General features: G+C 53.4%; 1 protein-coding gene across 2 annotated transcripts in view; it reads right to left on the bottom strand.

The window, feature by feature from the left end:
• ADAMTS7 (ADAM metallopeptidase with thrombospondin type 1 motif 7) overlaps positions 1-22742 on the bottom strand; it is a 62362-nt gene extending 39620 nt beyond the window's left edge. The window contains exons 1-8 of one of the 2 annotated variants that reach the window (XM_070775297.1): positions 22398-22742; positions 12929-13284; positions 10693-10858; positions 9385-9581; positions 3984-4067; positions 3520-3644; positions 2031-2180; positions 761-828 (exon numbers count right to left, since the gene is read on the bottom strand). In XM_070775297.1, coding sequence (XP_070631398.1) covers positions 761-828; positions 2031-2180; positions 3520-3644; positions 3984-4067; positions 9385-9581; positions 10693-10858; positions 12929-13284; positions 22398-22497 — 1246 coding nt within the window. In that variant the 5' untranslated portion in view covers positions 22498-22742. Of the gene's footprint in view, positions 1-760; positions 905-2030; positions 2181-3519; positions 3645-3983; positions 4068-9384; positions 9582-10692; positions 10859-12928; positions 13285-22397 lie in introns of both variants that reach the window. The other variant, XM_070775296.1, reaches the window with a different exon arrangement.
• Positions 22743-24255: the final 1513 nt, after the last annotated feature.

Raw genomic sequence — 24255 nt, 5'->3', positions numbered from 1 at the left:
CTGTTGTACATCTGAAAATATATAATATGGCACATCAACTATATCTCAATTAAAAAAAAACTTGCACTAATCATTTAAATGTTTTAATTTGTCTTTACTTAGAACATTAAATAGTAAAATTTGAAATACCATAGCAAATTAAGAGAACACAATAGAAAGGTAAAGCCATTAATTTCAGCGCCTTCAAGGGCACTTTCTTTCCCGCTTTTCACTGGCCCCCACCAGCCACACGGCCAGCTCTGCGCCTCCTCCACCTTCCTTTTCTGTCCTGCTTTGGCTCCTGTAGCCTCACTTATGGAGAAGGCAATGGCACCCCACTCCAGTACTCTTGCCTGGAAAATCCCATGGATGGAGGAGCTTGGTAGGCTGCAGTCCATGGGGTCGCCAAGAGTCGGACACGACTGAGCGACTTCACTTTCACGCACTGGAGAAGGAAATGGCAACCCACTCCAGTGTTCTTGCCTGGAGAATCCCAGGGACAGGGGAGCCCAGTAGGCTGCCGTCTATGGGGTCGCACAGAGTTGGACACGACTGAAGGGACTTAGCAGCAGCAGCAGCCTCACTTAATATCCTGCAGTGCTCTGAAAACCACCCCACGCTCCTCGCGTCCTAATGCCTTTACCAATGCCTCCTGTACCAGGAGCACCCCACTCCTCTCCCCGCTATACTTCTATGGGCTCCGGCGCATCCTTCAAGGTGCTGCCCCGGCAGACCTAGACCTGAGCGGCTCGGAAGAGGCCCGGGGCTGGGAGGGACTTACTCGAGGAACCTGGTGATGTACTCGCGGCTGCAGCGGGACCAGGTGAGAGGCGCAGCGTCGTACAGGAGCTGTGGAGACATGATGAAAGGCCGTTTCCCAACGGGCTCACAGTCATTGCCGCTTCCGTCATGCTGAATGCCAAAACTGTGTGAGAGCACAGGCCCCAGGGGCGGGTGAGCCGGCGGGAAGCCCGCCAGCCCACTCCCTCCCTCAGGGGTCTTCGAGGTGCCGGGTACTGGCTCTGCCACCAAACCACCGTGTGGCTGGGGGAAAGTCACACCCCATCTCTGAGCCTCCGTTTCCTTAAGGTAAAACGTGAGTGTGACAACCAGCTGCCCGGGGCCCTCCAGCAGCTGATCCTGAACTGAACACCAGGGACCACAGAGCAGCCCAGCGCCTGCACTGAGCTGGCCAACAATGGCCGGCCAGGTGGCACCCAGGGGGCCCATGGTGGCCCCCGCAGCCTCACTGGCACCAAGAACTGTCTGACAGGGTTCCTCCCCACCCCAGGTCCTATCTCAAGGCTGTGCAGTGGAGTTAGGGAGTCCGAGCTGCCACGCCACAGGAAAGGTCTCGGAGACCATCCTTGGAAAGACACGAAAACAATTATGTGTGCTGAGTTCTTCCTATGTGCCAGGCATCACACTAAGCTCTTTTCAGAAACACTATCTCACTCAGTCCTCAGTGACGAGCCAACCCCTCTGACCAACAGCGCTCTCTGTGAGCCTGCCCTCGTGGGCTCCCAGACCATCTAAGATGCTGCCATACTCACAGCTAAACAGTCCAGGCACAGATGGCTGAGGGCAGGGGCCATGCTTAGGCACAACAGCCTTACACAGAAGTGTCCAACAGAAGGAGCCTTTCACATCCCTGAATCCAACTCCCTCAACCAACAGGGAGCATACAGAGGCCCAGAGAGGGCAGGGAGCTTGCCTAGGGTCACAGAGTATTTAGGAATGCGGTGGGAGGTGGCAGGGACCAAGAGTCAAAGATGCAAGCGCTGAGGGCAACAGGGAGGGACAAAGACCCATGGTGACTTTCCGGCCCGTCTCAATCCCACTTAAGGCTTAGTCCTCTCCTGTGTAACAGGGAAGCAGCCTGGCTGCGGGGTGGGGACAGGGCAAGGACAGAATGTGGCTAGGTTGGGCTCGTTCCTCAAGACAGGGCTCCCTTCCCTGGGACTGCATGGGCCATCAGCCTGGCTGGCTGGTGCCTCCAGGTTGGGAGGTGAGGCTGGGTTCTTAGTGTGGCAGTGGGGGTGGCCGGGTACCTGTGCCCGAGCTCGTGGGCCACGGTGAAGGCCAAGGGCAGGCCCGTGTCCTCGTTGATGTTGCAGCTGCGATGTGGCTGGCACATGCCCGCCACGTGGGACAGGCCCAGGGTCTCGCAGGGCTGGTTCATGGCCGCACACAGGTCCTTCCTGCACATGCAGAGAGAGGGGGGGGCCCTCAGACTGACCTGGCCTGGAGCCAGGCCCTCCCAAGCTGAGGGGGCCAGAGAAGGACCCCTGCTGACTCTGAGGGAGGGCAGGAGCAAGAAGGATGCTCCTCCCATCGCTCTCAGACCAGCCCAGGAGCCTTCGGGGAAGCAGTGACCCTTATTCACACAAGACACCTCTCTGGGCCTGGGGAGCAGACCCATGCACAGACAATTTGGGTTACTACCCCAGTGAGAAGCTGCTGGAGCTCAGCAAAGGGAAATATTAATAACTCCACCTCAAGTTCAAAAATACTGCCTCTGAACTGATTGGGAGTTGTCAGAGTTGGGGTCATGTTGGAGTGGGGAAGTATGGCAGTAAGATTTTCTGGTTATAAAAGAGCAGCACAAGAGATCCTTCTAATGGAACCATTCCATATCTAGACTGGGCAATGGATACAGAAATTACACGTGTGATAAAATTGCAGAAGACTAAATACACACACAAATAAGTGTATGTAAAATTAGTGAAACCTGAGTATGGTCTGTGGATCATATCAGTGTCAATTTTCTGCTTGGGATATAACTACAGTTATGCCAGATGTTGGGGGCTTTCTTGGTGGCTCAGATGGTAAAGAATCTGCCTGCAATGCAGGAGTGAAAGTGTTAGTCACTCAGTCGTGTCCAGTGCTTTGCGACCCCATGGACTATAGCCTGCCAGGCTCCGCTGTCCGTGGAATTCTCCAGGCAAGAATACTGGAGTGGGTTGCCATTTCCTTCTCCAGGGGATCATCCCAACCCAGGGATCGAACCTGGGTCTCCCGCACTGCAGGCAGATTCTTTACCACCTAAGCCACCAGGGGAGAGCCAGGTTCAACCCCTGAGTCAGGAAGGTCCCATGGAGAAGACAATGGCTATCCATTCCAGTATTCTTGCCTAGAGAATTCCACGGACAGAGGAGCTTGACAGGCTACAGTCCATGGAGTCGCCAAGAGCTGGACACAACTGAGGGACTAACACTTTCATTTTCACACCAGATGTTACCACTGTGGGAAACTGGATGAAGTGTAGATGGTACCTCCCTGTATTATTTCTGACAACTGCATGAGAATTCACAATGAACAGCTCACAATGAATATTTACAGTAAAAAGCTCTCCCCAAGTGCTGTTGAAATCCTGTCTTGGATCAAAGGTGTGGAAACCCTCCTCCAGATGAGGCTCCTGAGAGCAGGGCCATGTCTGCCCCACTCCTGGGGCTTCTCCCCAAGGGTCAGGTGGCACCTCCCTCCCATGCAGGCTCTCCCAGCTGCACCCCAGGCCCCTCCCCTCCCAGCTGCCAGTACCTGGTGAGCAGAATGGCCGTGTCGTGGTGCAGCGGGTGGGCATCCCCCTTCATGTTGATGCTTTTCTGCCACTTGCAGAAGCTCCTCAGAGTGTTGTCTGCGTGGTGAGAGATCTTCAGGTCCTCCTGCAGGCAGAGAGCACAGCCACTGAAGCCTCCCCCAGAGCTCTGAAGGGTCAGGCCAAATTCTCCTCCACAGGAAGGCAGGGGACAGAGGCCCAGAGGTGGCAGCGGGCAGACCTGTGGGTCCCAGGCCAGTCTCTGGTCTGACCACCCCTCCCAGAGGCACCTGCCAGAGGGACCTAAGAGAGGGTCAGCCAGGGGTGGGGGTGACAGATGACACTGCTTGGGCCAAGGAGGCCCTGGCTGTGCCCTTCCACACAAGGCGGCTCGGGTGAGTGGCAGGAGGACTCTGGCAGGCGATGCCCATCCCAGGGGGCAGTGTAAGGTCACGTGACTTCCCACCTCCTCATCTTCCAGCAGGATCAGGCGCACGATGGTGATGTGGATGGGATTCCCGATGCTGGGGTCATGAAACAGACCGGCCACCTACCCAAGAAATAAGGGTCAGGCTGTCACCTCAGATATACAACACAGGCAGCCTCTGCTCACCTCCAACCCACCTGGAGGGATGCACACCCACGTTCATACACAGGGGAGCTCACACCGTGCGTGCATCCCATACATGCAAGTACTCACACCTGAACACACACTCCCCCAGCCCAGCATCGGCAGAACCTGGAGGGGACGAGAGGGCCTCCCAGGCTCTGGGGTCCCGAGCACCTGTTTGGAATCCTATTCCCCAGCTTGCACCTCCAGATGCTGGCTGGTTGGCCCATCTCAGGGCCCTCCTCTGTCCTGGGCTGGATCGGCCCTGCTGCCCCCTCTTGCCCTGGGGAGGCTGGGACCAGCATCCCAGGAGTGAGCCCTCTCATGAGGCAGGAACTGGGCACAGCCTGGGGAAGGGATGGAGGCAGGCAAGGCCCATCTTCCCTGGGGCTGACAGCCATAGGGCCAAGAGGGCAGGTGTGCAGGCCTCTCAGAGTCCCCCAGAGCTAACCCCACTCAGCCCCAAGGCAGAAGCCCATCCCCAAAGATGGACAGTGTGCCAAGGTGCAGGGAAATGGCAGGTAAAGCTGTCTGTTCTTTTAAAGCTCCCTCAGGACAAGGAAGAAGCCAGCCCATGAGTGGAGACAGGGGTCAATTTCCCAGCAGGCAGAGATGTCAGGACATATCAGTTTTGAGTTGGCTTTTAGCAATTCCATAGAGAAAAATATATTCAAATAGGAATGGAGAATACATGTACTGTTAAGAGGGCACAAAAGCCCCTGATAAGGGGATGAATCATACTTTCAGAGCTCAAGGTCAGGAATGGTGAAGTCAGTGATATAATAATGTGCCTCCCTCACCTCCATGCACATGCTGGGTCCTGGGGGCCCCTCTGCACTTCCTTCCTCCCCCCTTCCTCCCCAACATCAACCAATTCTGCCTCCAAAATTTTGTCCTCTAGCCCATCTGCAGCCCTGCAGCCCAGCCATTTGTCTCTGAATGCAAACCCAATCACATTATGTCTTTGCTTAAAACCAGTGGGTCTTCACTGTCCACAGGTAAAGGGAAGGTCCTAAGCCTGGTACACAGGCCTGTGTGGTCGGTCCCTGTCCACTTCTATGGCCTCACTCTTCTCCTCAAACTCCCTCACTCCCTGGCTCTAACCACTCTGTCTGGCTTTCTCTCAAAATCCCACGATCCTTCCTACACAGGGCCTTAGCAGATGCTGCGCCCTCAGCCTAGAACACCTTCCCAAGTTATCTTTTACCCTTTCTGCAGCTCTCACCCCTCCACCATGTCTTCTGAGAGCTTTTTCTCTACCCAACACTCCCAAACCACCATGAACTTGTCTTCTCTAGAACCCCCTCCATCACACACTCACATTTATCAGTTTCAGTAACATCTCTCTCCCCTCCAGACCATAAGCTCCATGGGCTCCCTCTGATCTGCCCAGGTTCCTAGCACATTATGGACTCAAGAAACAGTTGCTGAATGAATGAATGAAGCTCGAGCGCTTGTTTTTTCCAATGCATTATCTCATTCAAAATAAAAATAAAAATGCAAACAGTCCTCTGGAGAAAATCAAATTAAAAGAAAAAAGTTTTCCTAGACAACATGCAGGACACGACTGAGCGACTTCACTTTCCCTTTTCACTTTCATGCATTGGAGAAGGAAATGGCAACCCACTCCAGTGTTCTTGCCTGGAGAATCCCAGGGACGGGGGAGCCTGGTGGGCTGCCGTCTATGGGGTCGCACAGAGTCGGACACGACTGAAGTGACTTAGCAGCAGCAGCAGACAACATGCAAGTGAGCTTGGCAGCAGACCCCAACAAAGAGGCTCCAAAGGATGAGAAGCCCCTGAGGGTCTGCTAAGACCTGTCCTAGCAACTAGCCCACCTTATGTCCTGAATTAGGGCTAGGACAGCTTCCTGCCACCACAAAGTCCCCCCACTGTCTAGAACATTTTTCACTGTCTCCCAAGAAGTACGGAGGTGAAACACGCTGGGAGGTACTGGAGGAAGGCAGGGTCATTAACTGTTGACTAAACCAACCTGTGAGTGTCTGTTTACAGCCTGAGGTCAGGGTGTACAGCCTGGGTTATCTCAACTAGATAAACTATACCCAGGAAAGTGAAAGTGAAGTTGCTCAGTCGTGTCCGACTCTTTGCAACCCCACGGACTGTAGCCTACCAGGCTCCTCCGTCCATGGGATTTTCCAGGCAAGAGTACTTGAGTGGGTTGCTGTTTCCTTCTCCAGGGGATCTTCCCAATCCAGGGATCAAACCCAGGTCTCCCGCATTGTAGGCAGACGCTTTACTGTCTGAGCCACCAGGGAAGTCCCCCTATTCTGGTGCAGGCCCAGAAAGCAAGCTGGGGTAGGCAGTGTTCATGAAAGTAAGATCTGGGGGTTACCAGTGACTACAAGCTCCCAGTGAGCTAACAGTATGACAAGAGCCACTCATTCAAAAAGGGCCCCTGACCTCAGAGGACATGAACAGAATTGGGGGTGCAAAAATGGAGGGACCTCTCTTGTTATGCTTGGAATAGACCTACCTGAGCTCCTGGACTCAGACCTGGGTCTGGCACACTGACAAACTGGTAACCTGTAGGAGGCCCTGGTAAAGAGGGTGAGGCTGTCCTGAAGGTGGCTGTGGGGCTGAAGAGCAGATCTTCAGTAGCCACAAGAGCAGCAGCTAACACTGACCGAGCCTAACACACATGGTCCTCGCACTGGGAGCATCGCGTGCCTTAGCTCACTTAATCTTCACACCTCTCAGGCAGGCATAAGTATCGCCATCTTACAGATGGAGCAACTGAGGCTCCAAGAGAGGCTAAATATGGGATCAGAAACCCAGATCTGACTGCATCAAATTTCTGCTCTTAAGTTTGGAAAGTGCTGCCTGCCTCCTCTCTGGTGGATGGATTCTAAATGTGTACAGCTTTGGAGGCAATGAGGAGTACTGCAGTAAAGTCTGTTACTTTTTTTTTTAACCCTGTGTTGCCAAACTTTCAAAAGTGCCATCTTTCTTCACAGAACATTTATTAGCATCTCTTGGAACAAGTACTCTCCAGAATATTCTTTGAGAAATGCTATAAGGCAGAGCTTCCCAAGCCTGGGATCTTATTCTTGTGCATCCATCACCATGTCCTTGGTACAGAGCTGACACTCAGCACTCATGTCAGCCTTACATGAACAAACATCTGCTCCAGAGGAAAAAAGGGATAAGTTCTCCTCACTCCCACCAACCTGTTCCCTCATCCTTCTAGCACACTCTGGACACCACAGCTATCCAGCTATCCCTCTCTGGGGCAGGCTAAGAGGCAGAGAGGACCGAGTGGGGCTTTGGAAGCAGATAACTCTGAGCTCCGGTCCCAACTCTGCCACTCACCAGTTCTGTGACCTTGAGAAGTTCCTTAGACTGCCTGATCCTTTGTTCCTCCAACTACAAAATGGGGCTGAGGCTTGGACGAGGCTCTGGGTGTGGAACACTGGCCAAGTAGCAGGTGTTCAGAAGCCTCAGCCCTAACATCCAGTCCAGCCCCCCTTGGAGGCTGGCTGCCTGCCATCCATGCCCCTATCATTTCCTGGAGTCTCCCTGTTGGGTATCCAGCACTGTTAGCCTCATAGGTGCCTCCACCCTGTCCAGACCAATGCTGGACTTGTCAGCTCACAAAAATTATGACACTGTCCAGAACATGTGACTGTGAAAGCCAGGCCCTCCCTCCTCCAGGGTGGGGCTCACAAGGTAAATGCCCGTGTCCTGTGGGCCTAGACAGGGAGGCAGGAAGGGGCCCTGCTCTGGGGTCAAATCCTTGATCCCTGGCACACAGGGGATGTCATGGGGGAGCCTGGAGGGCTTGATACCGTCCCACATGGAACACTCAGTAAAAGTGAGGCTGATGAACCCAGCCTTGATGACTCCAGCCAAGCTCCTAGGCCTCTTTCAGGCTGAGCATGCAAGGGGAGGATCTCGTGGCCTGGAAACCTGCTCTTGCCCCCCTACCCCACCCCACCCCAGCCAAGGAGCAGGGCCCTGCTGTCCAGCAACAACCCCTCTGGAACCCTGGTGGCTAATGGCTTGTCTCCCTGGGCAGACAAGGCTAAATGGAGGCTTGGCTGGGCCTTAAGAGACCTCAGGTGCCAGGCAGAAGGCTATGGCCTTTATTCCATTAGGAGGAGGGAGCCAACATGGGTGGCCAAGTCGGGCAGGAACTGGCCCAGAGCTGAGCTTGCCAATGCAGACTCAAGCAGTGGGGGCATGATGGCCACAGACAGAGCCCCTTCCTTTCTCTGACCCTTGGCTTTATGGCTATACAAGAAGTGGCCAGACCTTAGATGACCCAGAGCATACACTTCCTTGAGTGTTTTGGGGGTGAAAGGCTGATATGGGGGAGGTCACAACACATGACACTGGCCACACCAGCTGCAGGGCACACACACCCGGCCTGCTCTCATTCACCCAGCCCAGAGGGAAAACCGTGCTGTTCAGTGGGTAGCCTGCTAAGAATGCCAAGGGCAGAGATCTCTTCTCCCCAGGGGCGCAGGAAGCAGCTTGGCTGCCTGAGGCCTCCCACCTGCACAATCTGGGGCAGCAGCTGGAAGGGGCTGGCTGGCACTAAAGGAGTGGGAATCACCAGCTTCGACCTGCCACAGTGCCCCAGGGAGGACTTGGGAGATTGGGGCTCCTGTCCAGGTCTGTCCTGGCCTAGCCTTGTGACCTGGGAAAGTCACTCACCCTCATGGGATCTAGTTATTTCGACTGTCCTATGGGATCAAGAGAAGTATGCCAACCCTGTTGTACCACCCAAGTGCTACCGTCATCCCCAGTTCACAGCGGAGAAAGCTGAGGCTAAGACAGGTAAGCTGAGGCTAAGACAGGTAATGTGGCCTGCCCAAGGTCACAGGTCCTTCTAACTCTAATGCCTGCTGATGGCTCAGGCAGGGGCTGGGCTGATTGGGCATTTCCACATCCCCAGTGACCAGCCCAGGTCCCAGCACAGGGTGGGGAGGTGCTTGTTTAGAGTGGTGTGGATGGGCCAGCCAGTCTACAGGCTCCTCCGGGCAGGCACAAGGTCGAGGTTGCTTCATCCCCCCTCCCCCCACTCTGGTCCTAGCAGCGGGCAGAGGCTGCTGAGCCAGTGGGGTGCCATGACCTTCAGTGGTGTCTCACATCTGCCCAGGTTCTCTCCCAGTGACTCAGGAGCTGGAAGCCTGTACCAGGCATGGAGCCTGGGGTATATACCTTTGGGGTTCACCAACACCACCTCCTGGCAGCCCTCACCACCCCCCACCACACGCTGCCTGTGGCAGCCTCACCATGTTCATGATGGTCAGCACGTAGCTCTCGACATTCGGCTGTCCGTGGTACTCCACCATTTTGGCGTCGGCTACCACCAGGGTCTCCACCCACTTCTCTTTGCTGACCGAGCGCTGGTATCGATGCCTCAGCCGCTGACGCCGCCACTGTTGCCGCTGTTCCCAATGCTCCCGCTGGGGCTCCAGCTCTGGAAACTCTGTGGGCCCAGAAGGGGTGGGGGCTAGCTGCCAGGAGGTTGGCCCAGGACACGTCTCAAGGACCTCTCTCCAGTGAGCTCTCTCTGGGTAAGCGGGATCGGAGACAAGGGGCCTACTCCCAGTGTGACTCTGCCCCAGACCTGTGCTGTGTGGCCCTGACCTAGTCACTTCCCTTGTCTGACCCTGGGGCTGCCTGACAATAAAAAGATAAGCCTAGCAGCCTCAGAGGATGACTTCGATGGGGCTATGAACATGGTGAAGCACTGAGCCTGTTAGGCGAACTCCTGGGCCTGTATCTCTCTATGCTGATCCACCCCCGCTGCGGGGTAAGTACCTCCCAGCACACACAGACCTCTCAACCTAACCCCCAGCCTGGGGAGGCTGGCCAAGACCCCAGCCAGCTGACCCCCCTGGAGATCTGCCCCACTGCCCCAGGCTCCCCACAAGATCAGAAGAGGAAGCACATCTATGAAGCTGGGGAAACTGAGGGCAAGAAGCAAGCCCCGGTGAATATCTGTCCCAGGAAATAGAGTCCGTAGCCGTGGGCAGCTTGTGAAGCTGGAGCATTCCATAGACCCCAGCAGCCTTTAGCAGGCAGCTCCTTACCTGGACTGGCCCAGCACAGACTGGCCACTCTGCAGAAGAGGTGCTGGGTGCCACACTCCAGGTCCCCAATAACAGAGGTCAGTTTTTCTGGGGTAAGACCAGAGTGGGGAGGGGAGGGAGGTTCCCGCCTAGTTGAACTGCTGAGGTTGTGTATGGCCCAGCCTTGACTGGACACTCAGGGAAGAATGGCTGCCACAGCTAGAGGTGTCACAGGCAGGGAGCAGGGAGGGGACACAGAGAGACTGAGCCCTGAGGTAGGGAGGTAGATGAGCTGGTGGTGAGAGGAGTCAGTCCAGGGGATGAGCTGGGGCAGGCCCAACAGGCAGAGGCCTCAGGCCCATCACACATAGAGGGCACAGGCTATGATGATGCGGCTGTTGGTTTGTCTGTGTCCCTTCAGTCCAAGAGGAGCTGGGCGTGGGGGTGTTAATAGAGGTTTCTAGAAAGGCCCCTCCATGTCCCAGACTCATCCCCTACCCCAGAGCTGATAGCAGAGAAACACACCTTTCACCCCACAGGTGCCTGGAGCCCTGGAGTCCCCCGGCTCTGCCCACTTCTCAGGGACTTGGCGCTTGTATACCACGTGGGGCTGGGCGTGGCCAGGCCGGGCGGGGACACCATCCAGGGGCTCAATGAAGTAGTCCTCGTTGGAGAGCTGGAACACACCTTTCTGGGAAAGAAGCACCAGGGTCACACGGGGAGGACTGGCACTCGGCTGCCCTCCCCCACGCCCAGAGGCCTGTCCTGCCCAGCAGAGCCCATCAGGCCAACTGACCCCAGACACACCGTGCCTTCCTCCCTCTAGACCTTTGCTCGCTTTGTATCCTCTGCTGGAACATCCCTCCCTACCGTCTTACCCAGCCAAAGGCTTCTAGGCTGAGCTCAGAAGCCATCAGCCCAGGAAGCTGCTCCATACACCCAGCCCACCCCTTAGCCCATAAGTACAAAATAGGTCTGCATCCCCCACATTCCAAAGATGAGCAAGAATTACAATTAAAAACTTAACACCAAGGGGAAAAAAAGCTTTGGGTTAGTAATGTACAGCACAGTGCTATAGTTAATAACACTGTTTTGTGTTTTTGAAAGTTGCTAAGAAAGATAAAAAGTTCTCATCACAAGAAAAAAACTATATGTACATAAATTTGTAACTAGACTTATTGTGATCATTTTACAATATATTAATAAATAGGTGTCAAATTGTCTGAAACTAATATTTTGATAATATCTCAATAAAAAGAAATTTGATTACCAAAAGAAAAAAAAAAGAAAGGAAGGAAGAAATGGGTTTCCTTCCAAATCTAACAAGATGACCATGGAGATACCCACTGCCACCAGGACACCCTCTTCCTTGGTCCCAGGATCTTCCAGAGAAGGGAAATTGAAAGGGGTGTCTCGGGGATGTTTGCTGGCATTCAGAGAGGCCAGAGGAAGGAGGGGCCTTGGGAAGTATCTTTGAGCAATCCACCACCTACTAGGGAAGGTCAGGACTCCAACATGGGAGGTTTTTCCTCCCTCAGACCCCTCTTCATTGGCTCCAAGTCAGCCAGTTGGGTCACTGCCCTGAGTGCAGCTCTAGGGGCTGGAGGCCTGCGTTGACTCCACCACTGGATAACTGAGTGACCTTGGGCAGGTTCCTCTCTGAGCCTGTTCCCTCATCTGTAAAGTGGGAACAATGCCCATATGTGTACTTGTCGCTCAGGCGCAACAAAATTAATTTAACTATATGAAAAGGGAGAAGTACAGGCTCCTGTAAATGAGACTTTCCCAGGCAGCTGGGCTCTCAAAGGCCCAGATACCCTAGAGCAGGGGTCCCCACCCTCCAGGATCTTATGCCTGATGATCTGAGGTGGAGCTGATGTAATAATAATAATAATAGAAATAAAGTGCACAATAAATGTAATGTTCTTGAATCATCCTGAAACTACCCCCTACCCCCAGTCTGTGGAAAAACTGTCTTCCACGAAACCCTTCCCTGGTGCCAAAAAGATTGGGGACCAACGGCCCTAGAGCCTGTGAGGTGGGCTATATGTCATGAGCCCATGCCCTGCCACAGCTATGGCTTTTCCTGAGCAATCTGAGCTGAGGCTCCCTGCAGGGAGTAGTGGATGGCTGAGAATGTGCCCCCATCCCCCCACCCACCCCCACTCCTCCCACACCCGACCCTCCAGAGCTGGGAGCAAAAGGAGCCCTATGCTGCCTGGAGAGGAGCTGCTCTCAAGCAGAGGGAGGCAATTAGGGCTGCACGTGGCTGCCAGCATTACCTCAACTCAGAAAAACCTGGAGGCTAAAGCCTGCTCTCCAGGGAAGCGGGGTGGGGGCGGGGGTTGCGCGATCAAAGTCATAACTGGTACTCCTTGAAGATGAGGGACTCATCTGCTTTCTGAGTTACTTAGTCCACACACACCACAAACAAAAAGCTGTTTTCAAAGTCTGGAGTGACAGCTTCAACACTATCTGAGAAATTGTCAGAAATGCAAGTTCCCCACCCCCTCCCCCCATTTACCCTATGGGGCATCAGGTTTTCCACTAGGCCTCGGTGACTCTGGTTCGCTTTAAAGTTTGAGAACCGCTGCCCTAGAGAACAAAGAGGCCTGAGCTTGTCCACCCCATTTTACAGGTGCTAATACTGAGGCTGGAAGGGGGAACTCCAACGGGCCAAAACCAGCAGACAAGTCCTCGCCCAGGCAGGGGATGGGGATGGGGTGGGCCCACGTCCCGCCAGCTCACCCGGCGCACTCACCAGGCCGTCGCAGGCGCTGATGGCCGCCAGGCCGCCCTCGAGCTCGGGGTCCTGCACCTCACCTAGCAGGTGGCAGGCGGGGGCGCGGGCCCGGATGTGCGCGCGGCCCAAGCCGCCCCGCCGCCGCGTCTCGCTCACGAAGCCGGGCGCCAGCAGGTGTGGGTTGGCGGTCAAGTTGAAACGCAGCTCGCGGCCGCGGTACTGCAGCTCGTAGAAGGTGGGCGCGCTGGGGCGGGCGGACAAGTCCCTCTTGCGCAGCGCGCGGGGCCACAGCTCGTAGGACAGGAAGGAGCCCCCCGAATCCACACGCACCGGGTGCACAATGTCCAGCGCCGCCCGGCCATCAGCGGCGTGCCCTGCAGGGAGAAGAGCCGAGACGGAGTGGGCAGCGGCCGAGGGGGCGCTGAGGTCCGAGTGCCGGGATTCAAACACCCACCACCTGTGCTGTTTCACCGCTCCGTGCCTCGCAGTCTCCACCCAGGTGATCGCAATAACCTCTTCACAAGTCTCCCTGCTTCCGTTAGTGACCATCTCGGGTCCCTCTCCCCCAGTATGATTAGCTTTCCACGTGGTAGTCCTAGGGACTCGTTCCAGAGCTGTCAGATCCATAGCCTTTCTCTGCTCAAAACCCTGCAGTGGCTCCCACCTCACACACAGCAGCAAACTGTTCTAGCGATGGCCAGGGACGACCGATCTCATCTCAGCTACACCTCCCGAATTCCCTCCATTCGGCCACTGGCCTCCTTGCTGCCCCTGCCTCCGGATTTTGCTTTCTTGTTCCCTCCACCTGAACACGCTTCCCTGTTTCCCACATGACAATAAAACACTCACTTCCTTCAGGTCCTTCCCCAAAGCTTACTCACTTCTTTTTAAAATTGCAACTCCCCGCCTCTCCCTATCCCCCCTTCCCTGCTTTATTTTTCCCCATAGCACGTCTCACATACTGTATCACTTAACATCTGCATTCTTTTTTCTATTTTTCTTTCTCCATCTCCTCCCAGTGTGAACTCTGAGAGGGCAAGAATCTTTAGTCTTTGTTGAAGATTTTAAGTGTTCAAGAATGTCTGGAAACTAGTAGTTTCTCAGTAAGTATTTGTGTAAAATCTGTAGAAAGGGGATCGTAACTTGCACTTTGGGGGCTGAAGATTAAATGAACTGATCTACTCCACATATAGCAGCGCCTGGCCCACTGAATACGATGAATACGACTGAATATGATGGCAATTATGATTATTAGATTATTATTAGCCTGATGGATTTTTTAAAGTGCCTGATGGTTCTTCTGCACACATCTCCAGGCCTCCTGAGATGGGGAGTCAGAGAAGGACCACCCAGGTAGGGCTCCCTGGCCCCTCATCACTACCATTTCAACCAAGCAGCTCTAGTTTATTTCTTTCACATTTGAGAGTTAAATGAAAAGATTCCAGGGCTGGAAAAATTTGCAGAATCCTCTCCTAGTCATTCTGTCTTCTTGATTTCCCAGTAAGTCTTGATACTTAACCTTTTTCTGCCATGGACTCCTCAAAAAAATGTTTTTAAGTGTGTAAGATTAAATGTATAGGAATACCAAGGAAATTCATTATACTGAATTAAAGCTGTCAAAATAATTTAAAAAGTAGATGTGAAATCATGTGTTCCTTTCCTAATGCATTAAACAAGATCCAAAGGCAAGTTTAATAACTATGATGATTTCAAAGTAGTGAAGAGCATCAGCCTTATTTCAAGATACCTGCAACTGTGTTGAGATTTTAAAAAAAGAAGAAAAAGTTTTTTTTCTTGTCCCTCTTGGTAGCTTACCTGTCTCCTGAGAAACCTGTATGCAGGTCAAGAAGCAACAGTTAGAACCAGATATGGAATAGCGGTCTGGTTCAAACTCGAGAACGGAGTACATCAACACTGTATATTGTTACTCTATTTATTTAATGTCTAGGCAGAGTACATCATGCAAAATGCTGGGCTCGGTGAATCACAAGCTGGAATCAAGATTGTCAGGAGAAACAACCACCTCAGATATGCAGATGATACTACTCTAATGGCAGAAAGTGAAGAGGAACTAAAGAGCCTCTTGATGAGGGTGAAAGAGGAGAGTGAAAGAGCTGGCTTGAAACTCAACACTCAAAAAACTAAGATCATGGCATCTAGTCCCATCACTATATGGCAAATAGATGGCAGAAAAGTGGAAACAGTGACAGATTTTCTCTTCTTGGGCTCCAAAATCACTGTGGACTGCAGATGGTGACAGCAGTCATGAAATTAAAGGATGCTTACTCCTTGGAAGAAAAGCCATGACAAACCTAGATAGTGTATTAAAAAGCAGAGACATCACTGCGTCCATTTAGTCAAAGCTATGGTTTTTCAGTAGTTATATACAGATATGAGAGTTGGATCCTAAAGAAGGCTAAGCATTGAAGAATTGATACTTGGTTGTGGTGCTGGAGAAGACTTGAGAGTCCCTTGGACAGCAAAGAGATCAAACCAATCAATCCTAAAGGAAATCAACTAGGAATATTCACTAGAAGGACTGATGCTGAAGCTGAAGCTCCAATACTATGGCCACTTGATGTGAAGTGCCAACTCACTGAAAAGACTCTGATGCTAGGAAAGATTAAAAGCAAAAGCAGAAGGGGGAGGCAGAGGATGAGATAGTCAGGTAGCATCATCGACTCAATGACCATGAATTTGAGCAAACTCCAGGAGATAGTGAAGGACAGGGAAGACTGGCATGCTACAGTCCATGGGGTCACAAAGAGTTGGACATGACTCAGCAACTGAACAACAATTGGTAGCTAAATCAGAGATGCTGCTAATACTATTGTGATTTGTTGCTAATATTTGTAATGGAAGGAAATACTGAATTTCACTTCAAGGTTAGAAAAATTAAAGATGTAATATAGTCCCATCCAAGTTCATGGATCCTCTGAATTCTACCCAGGTCCCTGTGGCTATGGATTCTAAGTTAGGACACCTGCAGGAGAGTCTCCAGATTGCTCCTGGAGAAAGCAGAGAGACATTCAGAGAGGTGCAGAGACTAGCCTAAAGGCACACAGAAAGAGTAATAAAGTCTCCCAAATGGTTTCAACCTCCCAGTAACGTCCTTCTTCATTCTCAGAGGTCTGTCTCTTGCTGGGTCTCAGTTTCTCCATTGCTAACATAAAAGCTATGACCACCCTAGACAGCATGTTAAAAAGCAGAGACATCACTTTGCCAACAAAGCTCGTCTAGTCAAAGCTATGGTTTTTCCAGTAGTCATGTATGGATGTCAGAGTTGGACTATAAAGAAAGCTGAGTGCTGAAGAATTGATATTTTTGAACTGTGGTGTCGGAGAAGACTTGAGAGTCCCTTGGACTGAAAGGAGATCAAACCAGTCAATCCTAAAAGAAATCAGTTCCGAATATTCATTGAAAGGACTGATGCTGAAACTGAAGCTCCAATACTTTGGCCACCTGATGCGAAGAACTGACCCATTGGAAAAGACCCTGATGCTGGGAAAGATTGAAGGCAGGAGGAGAAAGGGGCAACAGAGGATAAGGTGGTTGGATGGCATCATCGACTCAACGGACATGAGTTTGAGCAAACTCCAGGAGTTGGTGATGGACAGGGAAGCCTGGTGTGCTGCAGTCCGTGGGGTCACAAAGAGTCAGACACGACCAAGTGAACATGAATTGGACTCGATCAAAGTTTTCCAACTATTTTGACCACTAGACCTAGTCTTCAAAAGAAATCTCACATGGACACACACACAAAGAAGAGCAGCACTGCTGGGAGTGGGCAGCAACCCCAGGGCTCACGCTCTTATTCTCTCTTTTCCTTCTCCACAGTTCCCAGGCCCTAAGGTGCAGGTAGGAAACTGGCCCATCTGAGGTTTGTCCCAGCCTCTGGTCCTGCCTAGCTCTGGGGCTTGTCCTGGCTTTATGCCCAGCTCTTGGGATCCTGGCTGCTCAAGACAAAGACTTCTCAAGGCCACAAGAATGCCTGAGTGCCCTGCAGCTGTCCTACAGAGCTCTCTGTGTGGCTGCTGCTGGGGTGGGAAAAGAAGCCAAGTCCAGCCTGAAGCTCCCTCCAGGCCAGGCTGCAAAAACTCAACTCACCCTCCAATCTGTCTCCTGCCAAACCACTTGAAGAGTGCGCTGCATGGTGTGGCCCCCCGCACCCCCGCTGAGGACATCCCTCACTGCCCACAACTGCCCCAGTGGGCCAGCCATTAGGGCAGTCCTCTAAGAGCATTCTCCAAGAGGCAGGACATAGGGTGGACTGGAGTGACTTGTTCAGTGACTTTAGGCAAATTTTCCTTGTCTCTGAGTTTCAGGAGGGCACAAGTGCAAGGATTTTCCAGACTTCTCGGATGAGAATTTGTTAAAAACAAGTTCTCAGGCCCTGTCCCAGACCCACTGAATCAGCATGTCCAGGAAATGGGACTGGGAAGCTGTGTTTTTACCAAAAGCCTCAAGGGATTGTGGTCATCAGGGAAGTTAGGAAATTCCTTACTGGACATAAACCTGGCTGAACATCAGAAGTACCTGGAAAGCTCTGAAAAACTGTAGCTGCCCAGGACCCAGCCCAGATATTCTGATTCCTTAGATCCAGGGCTCTGAGGCCCCAGAATCTGCAGTTTTCCAAACCTTCTGGGGATTCTGAAGTAACCATTTCAAGGCTGGCATTTGGAAGCCATTGGGCTGGATAGTTGAAGGAGACTTCTTGCTCTCTCATCCTCATAAGGGCATTTGGGAGGCCAACTCCACAACCATAGCCTGCAGACTTGTTTTTTTTGTTTGTTTGTCAGTGTATTGATTAGGGGCAGGTAGTGGTTTGTTGGACTGGCAAAAATGTTGAACAGTATTTAATCAGTTGCCAGTGTTTTTTGTAAAAAAGAAAAAAAATCACATAATTTTGTACAAAAGTCTCAATTTTCAGCTTAAAGTCTTATCGTCCATCCATGTCAGGCCTAAATTCACACTTGTCAGAAGTGGCCCATTAGAGAGGGCCTGTGCTTTCCCATCTGCCTCAGTCTCCACCACTTCCTATGTGTTCTCAGCACTGTCGCTAAATATAGGTTGCCCTCAGCTTCACACTTGTGCTGTCTTTCATTCAGTAAAGAGCTGAATCTCTAACAACAACGGGAAAACAAGGGCTGGGCCAAGAGGCCCTATGATTCAAGAAAAATGTCTTCCCATCAGCCTCGTTACGTTACCTGCCTGGCCCATGGCGTTTGGTGTTGTGAGGGAGAGCTAAGTGCCCTAACATCCAGGAAAAAGTACAAGACACCATCCTAGCCCTGAGAATAAATGGGTGCAGGGCACTCATGATCCTTACCCCTGGCACAGCGCTGGGAAAGTCCAAGAGAGGGCAGGGGACAGCCCAGAGATGTACGGGGATGAAGAAGAGCTTTGTCAGAGGGGCGCATGTGACATGTCCCCTTGACATATGGGTACATATTTAAGCATGAGGATGAGGACAGCTTGGTGGTAGGCATCATGTGATAGACCACCAGAGAAATAGGAAGAAGTCAGGTGAGGGGAACAAGCAATAAAAAGCTTGACCCAGGCACGTGTTTTGTAGAATGAGAGACAATGGAGTTAGAAAATAATGCAAAAGTGTGAGCGTTGAACACAGGTAGACCTGGGTTCAGGTGCCAACTTGGCTACTTAATAGTTGTGTGGCCTGGACAGTCACTTCATCTTACTGAGCCTCAGTTTCCTCATCTGCTCAGAGTATCCAAGTCAGAAAATTTAAGGAGGGTCATGGAGCAAATAGATGGAGAATAAGAAAACAGTTATACTCCAAGGTTTTATTTTAAATGAATATTAAAAGCAGTTCCCAGGGCATGAACCATCACAGTCAAGGCTGCTAAAGACAAGCTGAAGGTGTGGGGTGCTGATGCCAATTAGCCCAGAAGTGCTCAGTGTACCAGAAAAATGGAAGCTACATGGCACACCTCTAGGCAATGGCAGTGTCCTCAACCGTATGTGGGTGGGAGAGGGCACTGTGTATAAGGCTGGGGAATCAGATCCCCTGGGGAGAGATGGCCCCAAGAGTTCAACAGTGTCCCTGGGGAGGGATCCATGAACCTGGGGGTATGCAGTCCTGTTGAGAACCCTTGCGCTAGACCTTGGGAAATTATTGCAAGATAGAAATTCAAGTGAGTTATAAAGAAGCATCCTCTTAAGTTCAAAAATGTGGCGGGGCTAAGCAGAAATATGCTGCAGGCAAAAAGCATTAGAAGTAATGTGCTCTATAGTCAGAGCACCTGGGTCTGCATCACAACTTTGCCATCAAAAGCTGTGAGGCCATGGGTAAACTAACCACACAGTCTCAGTTCCTCCATCTGTAATATGGGCATGATAATAATTATACCTTAGGTTGTGTGAGAATTCAGTGCGTCAATACATAAGCGCTTAGTTCAATAGATAATAACACAAAGCAAATGTGACTAAGTTATGACCGAAAATTAGCAAGAGAAGTTCTCAAGTATACTTAGCTATGTCTTTAAAAACTTCTTTTGCTTAATGACTTAATATTTTAATAATGTAAAAATATTAGTACTTACAGGATGTTACCATTTTTACTGCAATAATTTTCATTTTCTTGCTTTATTCTGCATTCATTAGTCAATTTGTCAATTAGTCAATGCATTCTGCATTCAATAGTCAATTTGTGTTGTTTTGCCATTAAAATATTTTTAGATGAGGGGAGTAAGTTAAAAAATAAACACCTCTTTCAGTGTCTCTGAGAGCTGATGGCTGGTAGAGATCATGGTGGTGGAAACTCCCACCACCCAGTGCTAGCAAAGGGTAATTGCAGGTTCCAGTCCGGTCTGTGGGTGCATCAGAGCTGAGCCAGCAGTGCCAAAGCTACTGCAGATGGCAGCAGGGACTGCCAGTGGTTCATGGCTGAGTCTGTCCTGCCAGGAAGGTTATTCGGTTGTGATTGGAGTGAGTTCCTGCCACAACGGGTGTTGAATACTTTGACTATCACTGCTAGGTGACAGAACTGTCACCCTGGAACTTCTACCAGAGAAATGCCAACATGGTGTTTACCCTCACCTCCTTATCGAGTACCTGAGTTACAGTCCAGCTCTTCAAATGACCCATAGCTCATGACAAAGAGAAAAAATAACCAGGGTGTGTGTGACACATGCCCCCCCCCCCCACTCCAGTCCGTCTGCACTTGCCTGCATGCACGTGTGTGCATGCACACGCACACAGAGCTCACATGTGTGAAACAGTGTTTTGGTGGGTCCCTGCGCCAGTCCCAGCAATCCCAAGTCCCTTGGTTTGTTACATTTTTCTAAAAGTGAGCCCAAGATGTTTTCTTTGGCCTCTAACTGGGTCGCATTCAGTGGGCAGAGCACCTGGTCTAGGTTCCCCAGGCAGGTCTGAAGAAAATGACAAAGAGCTCAGCAGCCTCCGTGTCAGGGATCCCAAGTGGGAGAGACTGGGGAGGACCTCATGTGACATATCTATAGGGACACTGGAGACAGACACTCACCTGAAGGGGGACCCAGATTAGATAGGAGGGGCGCTTGCCTTTCCTCCACCCCAAATGGCAGGTCCAAGTTTCAGGACACACCAAGGACTCCCTAATCTTATTGGGTCTACCTGGCAGACTCATAAAAACCACGGCCACCACGTGGCAGTTTCTCTGTTCTGTGCAAAGCAAACACATTCACCATCTCGCTGAATTCTCATAACAACCCTTGGAGGTAGATACCATTATCCCAGTTTAACAACATGGGCAAGCTCATACATGTGTCTGGCTTGCAGTAGGAGACCCTGACCACAGGCACTCCCCGGCCCCCGACACACACATAACCTTTCTCCCACAGCTGCCAGGGAGCCTGGACCCAAGTTCAGGCTTCAGGGGCAATTCCTTGGGGCGAATACTTTCCTGCTCCCATCACCTGGTTCACCCTCATCGGTCCCCAGCTCCGGGGCAGTGGGAAAACACAGGCTTCACCCAGGTAGCCCAGGAGTCTAACCTCGCAGGTCACTCCCCTCTCTGAATCTGTCCTCTCATTTATAAAAGACCTTTCCATCACACACCTTGCAGGGTTGTTGTGGAGCTGATGAGAAATAAGAAGTAGGGATGCTGGCACATGGTAGGTCTCATTAAATATTTGCTCTGTCCCCTACACATTGTTGCTAGACGGGGAGCTTCCTCCCTAAAACACTGCTCCCCTCAACGGCTTTCATCAGCTGCACCCCTCAACGGTTCCTTGAACCTCTAAGATCTGGCTTAAATGCTCCCTACATTCCGGCCCATATGCTTTTCCAGCCTCACAACCACAATCCCTCTGCTGAGGAGGGAGGTCTCCCCGAAACCCAGCTCGAAGCCCTAATCTAGCCACCCCACCCCGACCCGCTCCACCAAGCCCGGTTGGGCTGCACCCATCCGCACCCACACATCCCCCCACCTCCCCACTCCCCCTTCCAGCCCATCTAAAGTTCATCCATCACACACACACCCTTCCAGGCCATCTAAAGTTCACCCAACACACACACACACACACACACACACACACACACACCCCCTTCCAGCCCATCTAAAGTTCACCCATCCTTTCAGTCCCTCCAAGCTCGGGCCCCTCTCCTACAAAGCCTTCTTCCCGACTGCCTCGCCTCAACAGTGCTTCCCACTATTCTACCCGCGCCCAAGAGACCAGGAGCTTCCAGAGCGCAAGGCCAGGGGGTCCTCTACACCCTCCGATCCTAAATTCCCAGGCCGGACGCTCCAGGAGCTCCGTGGCCCGGCGGACCGGGACGGAGCATGATTCTGGACGCGGGCCAGAAGCTCGTCGGAGGCCAGCCGGGCGGGGCTGGGCGGGGAGAGCCAAGCCCAGGGCCGGGGAAAGAAGCTCCTTCTCCGCGCTGCTCTCCCGGCGCCTTCACACTTGGGGGAGGGGGAGGCAGGAAGTGCAAGGACCGCGCAAGACCCGGCCCGGGGAGCTTGAGGGCCGGGCAGGCTGCCTAGAGGCGGGGGACCGGGGCGGGGGGCCGGGGCTCGGCAGGGAACCGCGTAGACCTGAGACCCCGCGACTCCGCCCGCAGCGCCCTGGCCAGCCTGCTTTCCAGACGAGGCACACTGGGGAGGGCGAGAAACTGAATCCATCGTGAGCAAGCCGCGCTCCGTCCAGTCGCTCAGACGAAGAGATTCCCCGGGAGAGACAGACGCGCTCTGCTGCACCCGAGGTGGGGAAACGGGAGCTCGAAGAGCGTGTAAGAGGCTTATTCTGGCTATGGGCAGGGTGCGTAGTGGAGTCGAGGGCTGGGGAAGGCTCCCTGAAGGCGCGGTTTCGCTGCCCTAAGCCCACCCCTGTCCCTAACACCAGGAGAGTGGGGGGCGACCCCTCCCGGCAGAGCCTGGCAGGAGCGGAATCTGCAGAGGTGAGAAGGGGCTGAACCTAGGCTGGAGAAGCGGGGAGGGGTGGCAGGGGTGGCAGGGCCGGCCGGCCGGGGCGGGGCAGCCACCCACCTGGTGCAGATCCGTGGGCGCCCGGCGCCAGGACCGAGAGGAACAGGAGCAGGGGGCGCAGCAGCGGCGCGGGGCTTCGGGGACTCGGGCCGCTGGGCATGGCCGGGGCCAGGCGGCCGCCAAGCGACCCCTCGCACACGCTCTCGTCCGTCCCGTCCGTTCGCTGCCCGGTCCCGGGTCCGGCTCAGGACATGCCCGACCCGCGTGCAGCTCCCGGCGTCCTGGGCCCGGACTGCCGCCCGGCGGGCGGCTGCGCTCAGTCTGCGAGCAACAAAGGCTGCAGGGCCCGCCCCCTCGGCCGGCTGCGGAGGAAAAGAAAAGACTGGAGAGTGAGAAGCGGAGAAAGAAAGGGAAGGAGGGAGGGAGGGAGAAACGCCGCGGGCCCCCGCCCCGCCCCTCGGGCTCCTTCCCCCGCCCCCGGCCCGCCCCTCCAGCCCAGGCGCGGCCTCGCCCCGCCCTCGCCCCACCCTCTCGGGCCACTCCGGGCCGGGGCCGACTGCCCACCGCTCAGGGGCGGAGCACCGGGCAGGGCGAACGCAGCGCCCCCCGACGGCCGATCGGCCGCCCACCGGGCCGAGGGCGCCGTCTGGCGGTGGAGCCAAGCAGGGCCCTCCTGTCCTGAGCCCGCCGGAGCCCCTCAAAGAATCTGGAATTTCTGGAATTTCTGCCTTGTCCCTAAACTGTGCTCGAGGTGGCGCCCTTCGGTGCACTCCCGGGGCTAGGCAGTCCTGCCCTTCTAAAGAAGAGGGACATAGAGGCCCCGGGAGGGTCCAGGATCTCCAAAGCTAGCTGGGGAGAGAGGCCCAGACTCTTCCCAAGGGAGCATCTCTTTCCTACTTGGGGCAGGGTCCCTCAATTTCTCCTGTCCAGACTCCTTTCCAAGTGTGTTTGCCTGAAGGGAAGCACAGCATTTGGCCCATGGGCTGGAGCCCACAGACTCAGCAGGGGCCTCCTGGGAGCTTGGAAATCAGCCAAGCCCAGCCTCGCATCCTCAGCCTCAAACACCCGCCATCTGTCCTGCTCCCTCCCTCGTTGCTCCTAGAAGCCTGTCCCCATGTCAAAGAACACTCCCATCCTCCACCTTCTGCTTCACTAAACCTGGCCCTACCCTGAGGACCTTCACCTCTTGTTCTCAGTGGTGGTCTGCTTTCTTCCCCGGACCAGCCTTTGTGTAGCCTTCTGCCGCCCACATACCTCCCCGCTGTTCCATCTCACGTGCACTTTCCCTCATTCTGGAAGTTCCCATCTGGCTCCTTCACCCCAAGCCCTGCTGTCCTCGGGGACAAATGCAGCACATGGCTACCCAGTTGCTTGACAGCCTCATCTCTAGTGGCCCTTCCCTCCACCTTAGCCACCAGCTCTCCTGGGCTCCTCCTCCCTCCACTGCCACAGCCTAGGCTCTGTCACCCCCGACAGCCCACTCTGAAGTCTCAAGATCAGATGCCCCACTCTCAGCACATCCTGATGCCTTTCCCATCCTCCCTGAGTAGTCACAGGAACAATATGTGCTTTTCTTCCTCCGGTCTCTTGTCACCTGCCTCTGCCCACCCTACCCCACCCCCACCTGCCCCTCCTAGCTCCACTCACTTCCCTCCCTAGCTATACTCATTGCTTGACTTCTGGCCCTTACCCAACCACTTTCCATTTCTCCCCTGCCCCTAACAGCCATCGACCTTGCTACAGGGACAATTCACACTACATCCTGCCCCCCACCCCCCCATGCTGTGCACCAAGCATCTATAACTGGCACCCATGCATTTTCCCATCCTCTGGACACAGTGGAGCAGGCACCTTCCAGCGGTCAGAGACCGAAGCTTCTGCCAGGCCTCTCCAAGGACCTTGCTCTAGGTGTTCCTCT

Source organism: Bos indicus, chromosome 21 (assembly GCF_029378745.1).
Source record: "Bos indicus isolate NIAB-ARS_2022 breed Sahiwal x Tharparkar chromosome 21, NIAB-ARS_B.indTharparkar_mat_pri_1.0, whole genome shotgun sequence".
Taxonomy (NCBI): Eukaryota; Metazoa; Chordata; class Mammalia; order Artiodactyla; family Bovidae; genus Bos; species Bos indicus.
The sequence above is the reverse complement of the archived record's forward strand: the minus strand, read 5'-3'. Positions and strand labels throughout refer to the sequence as shown.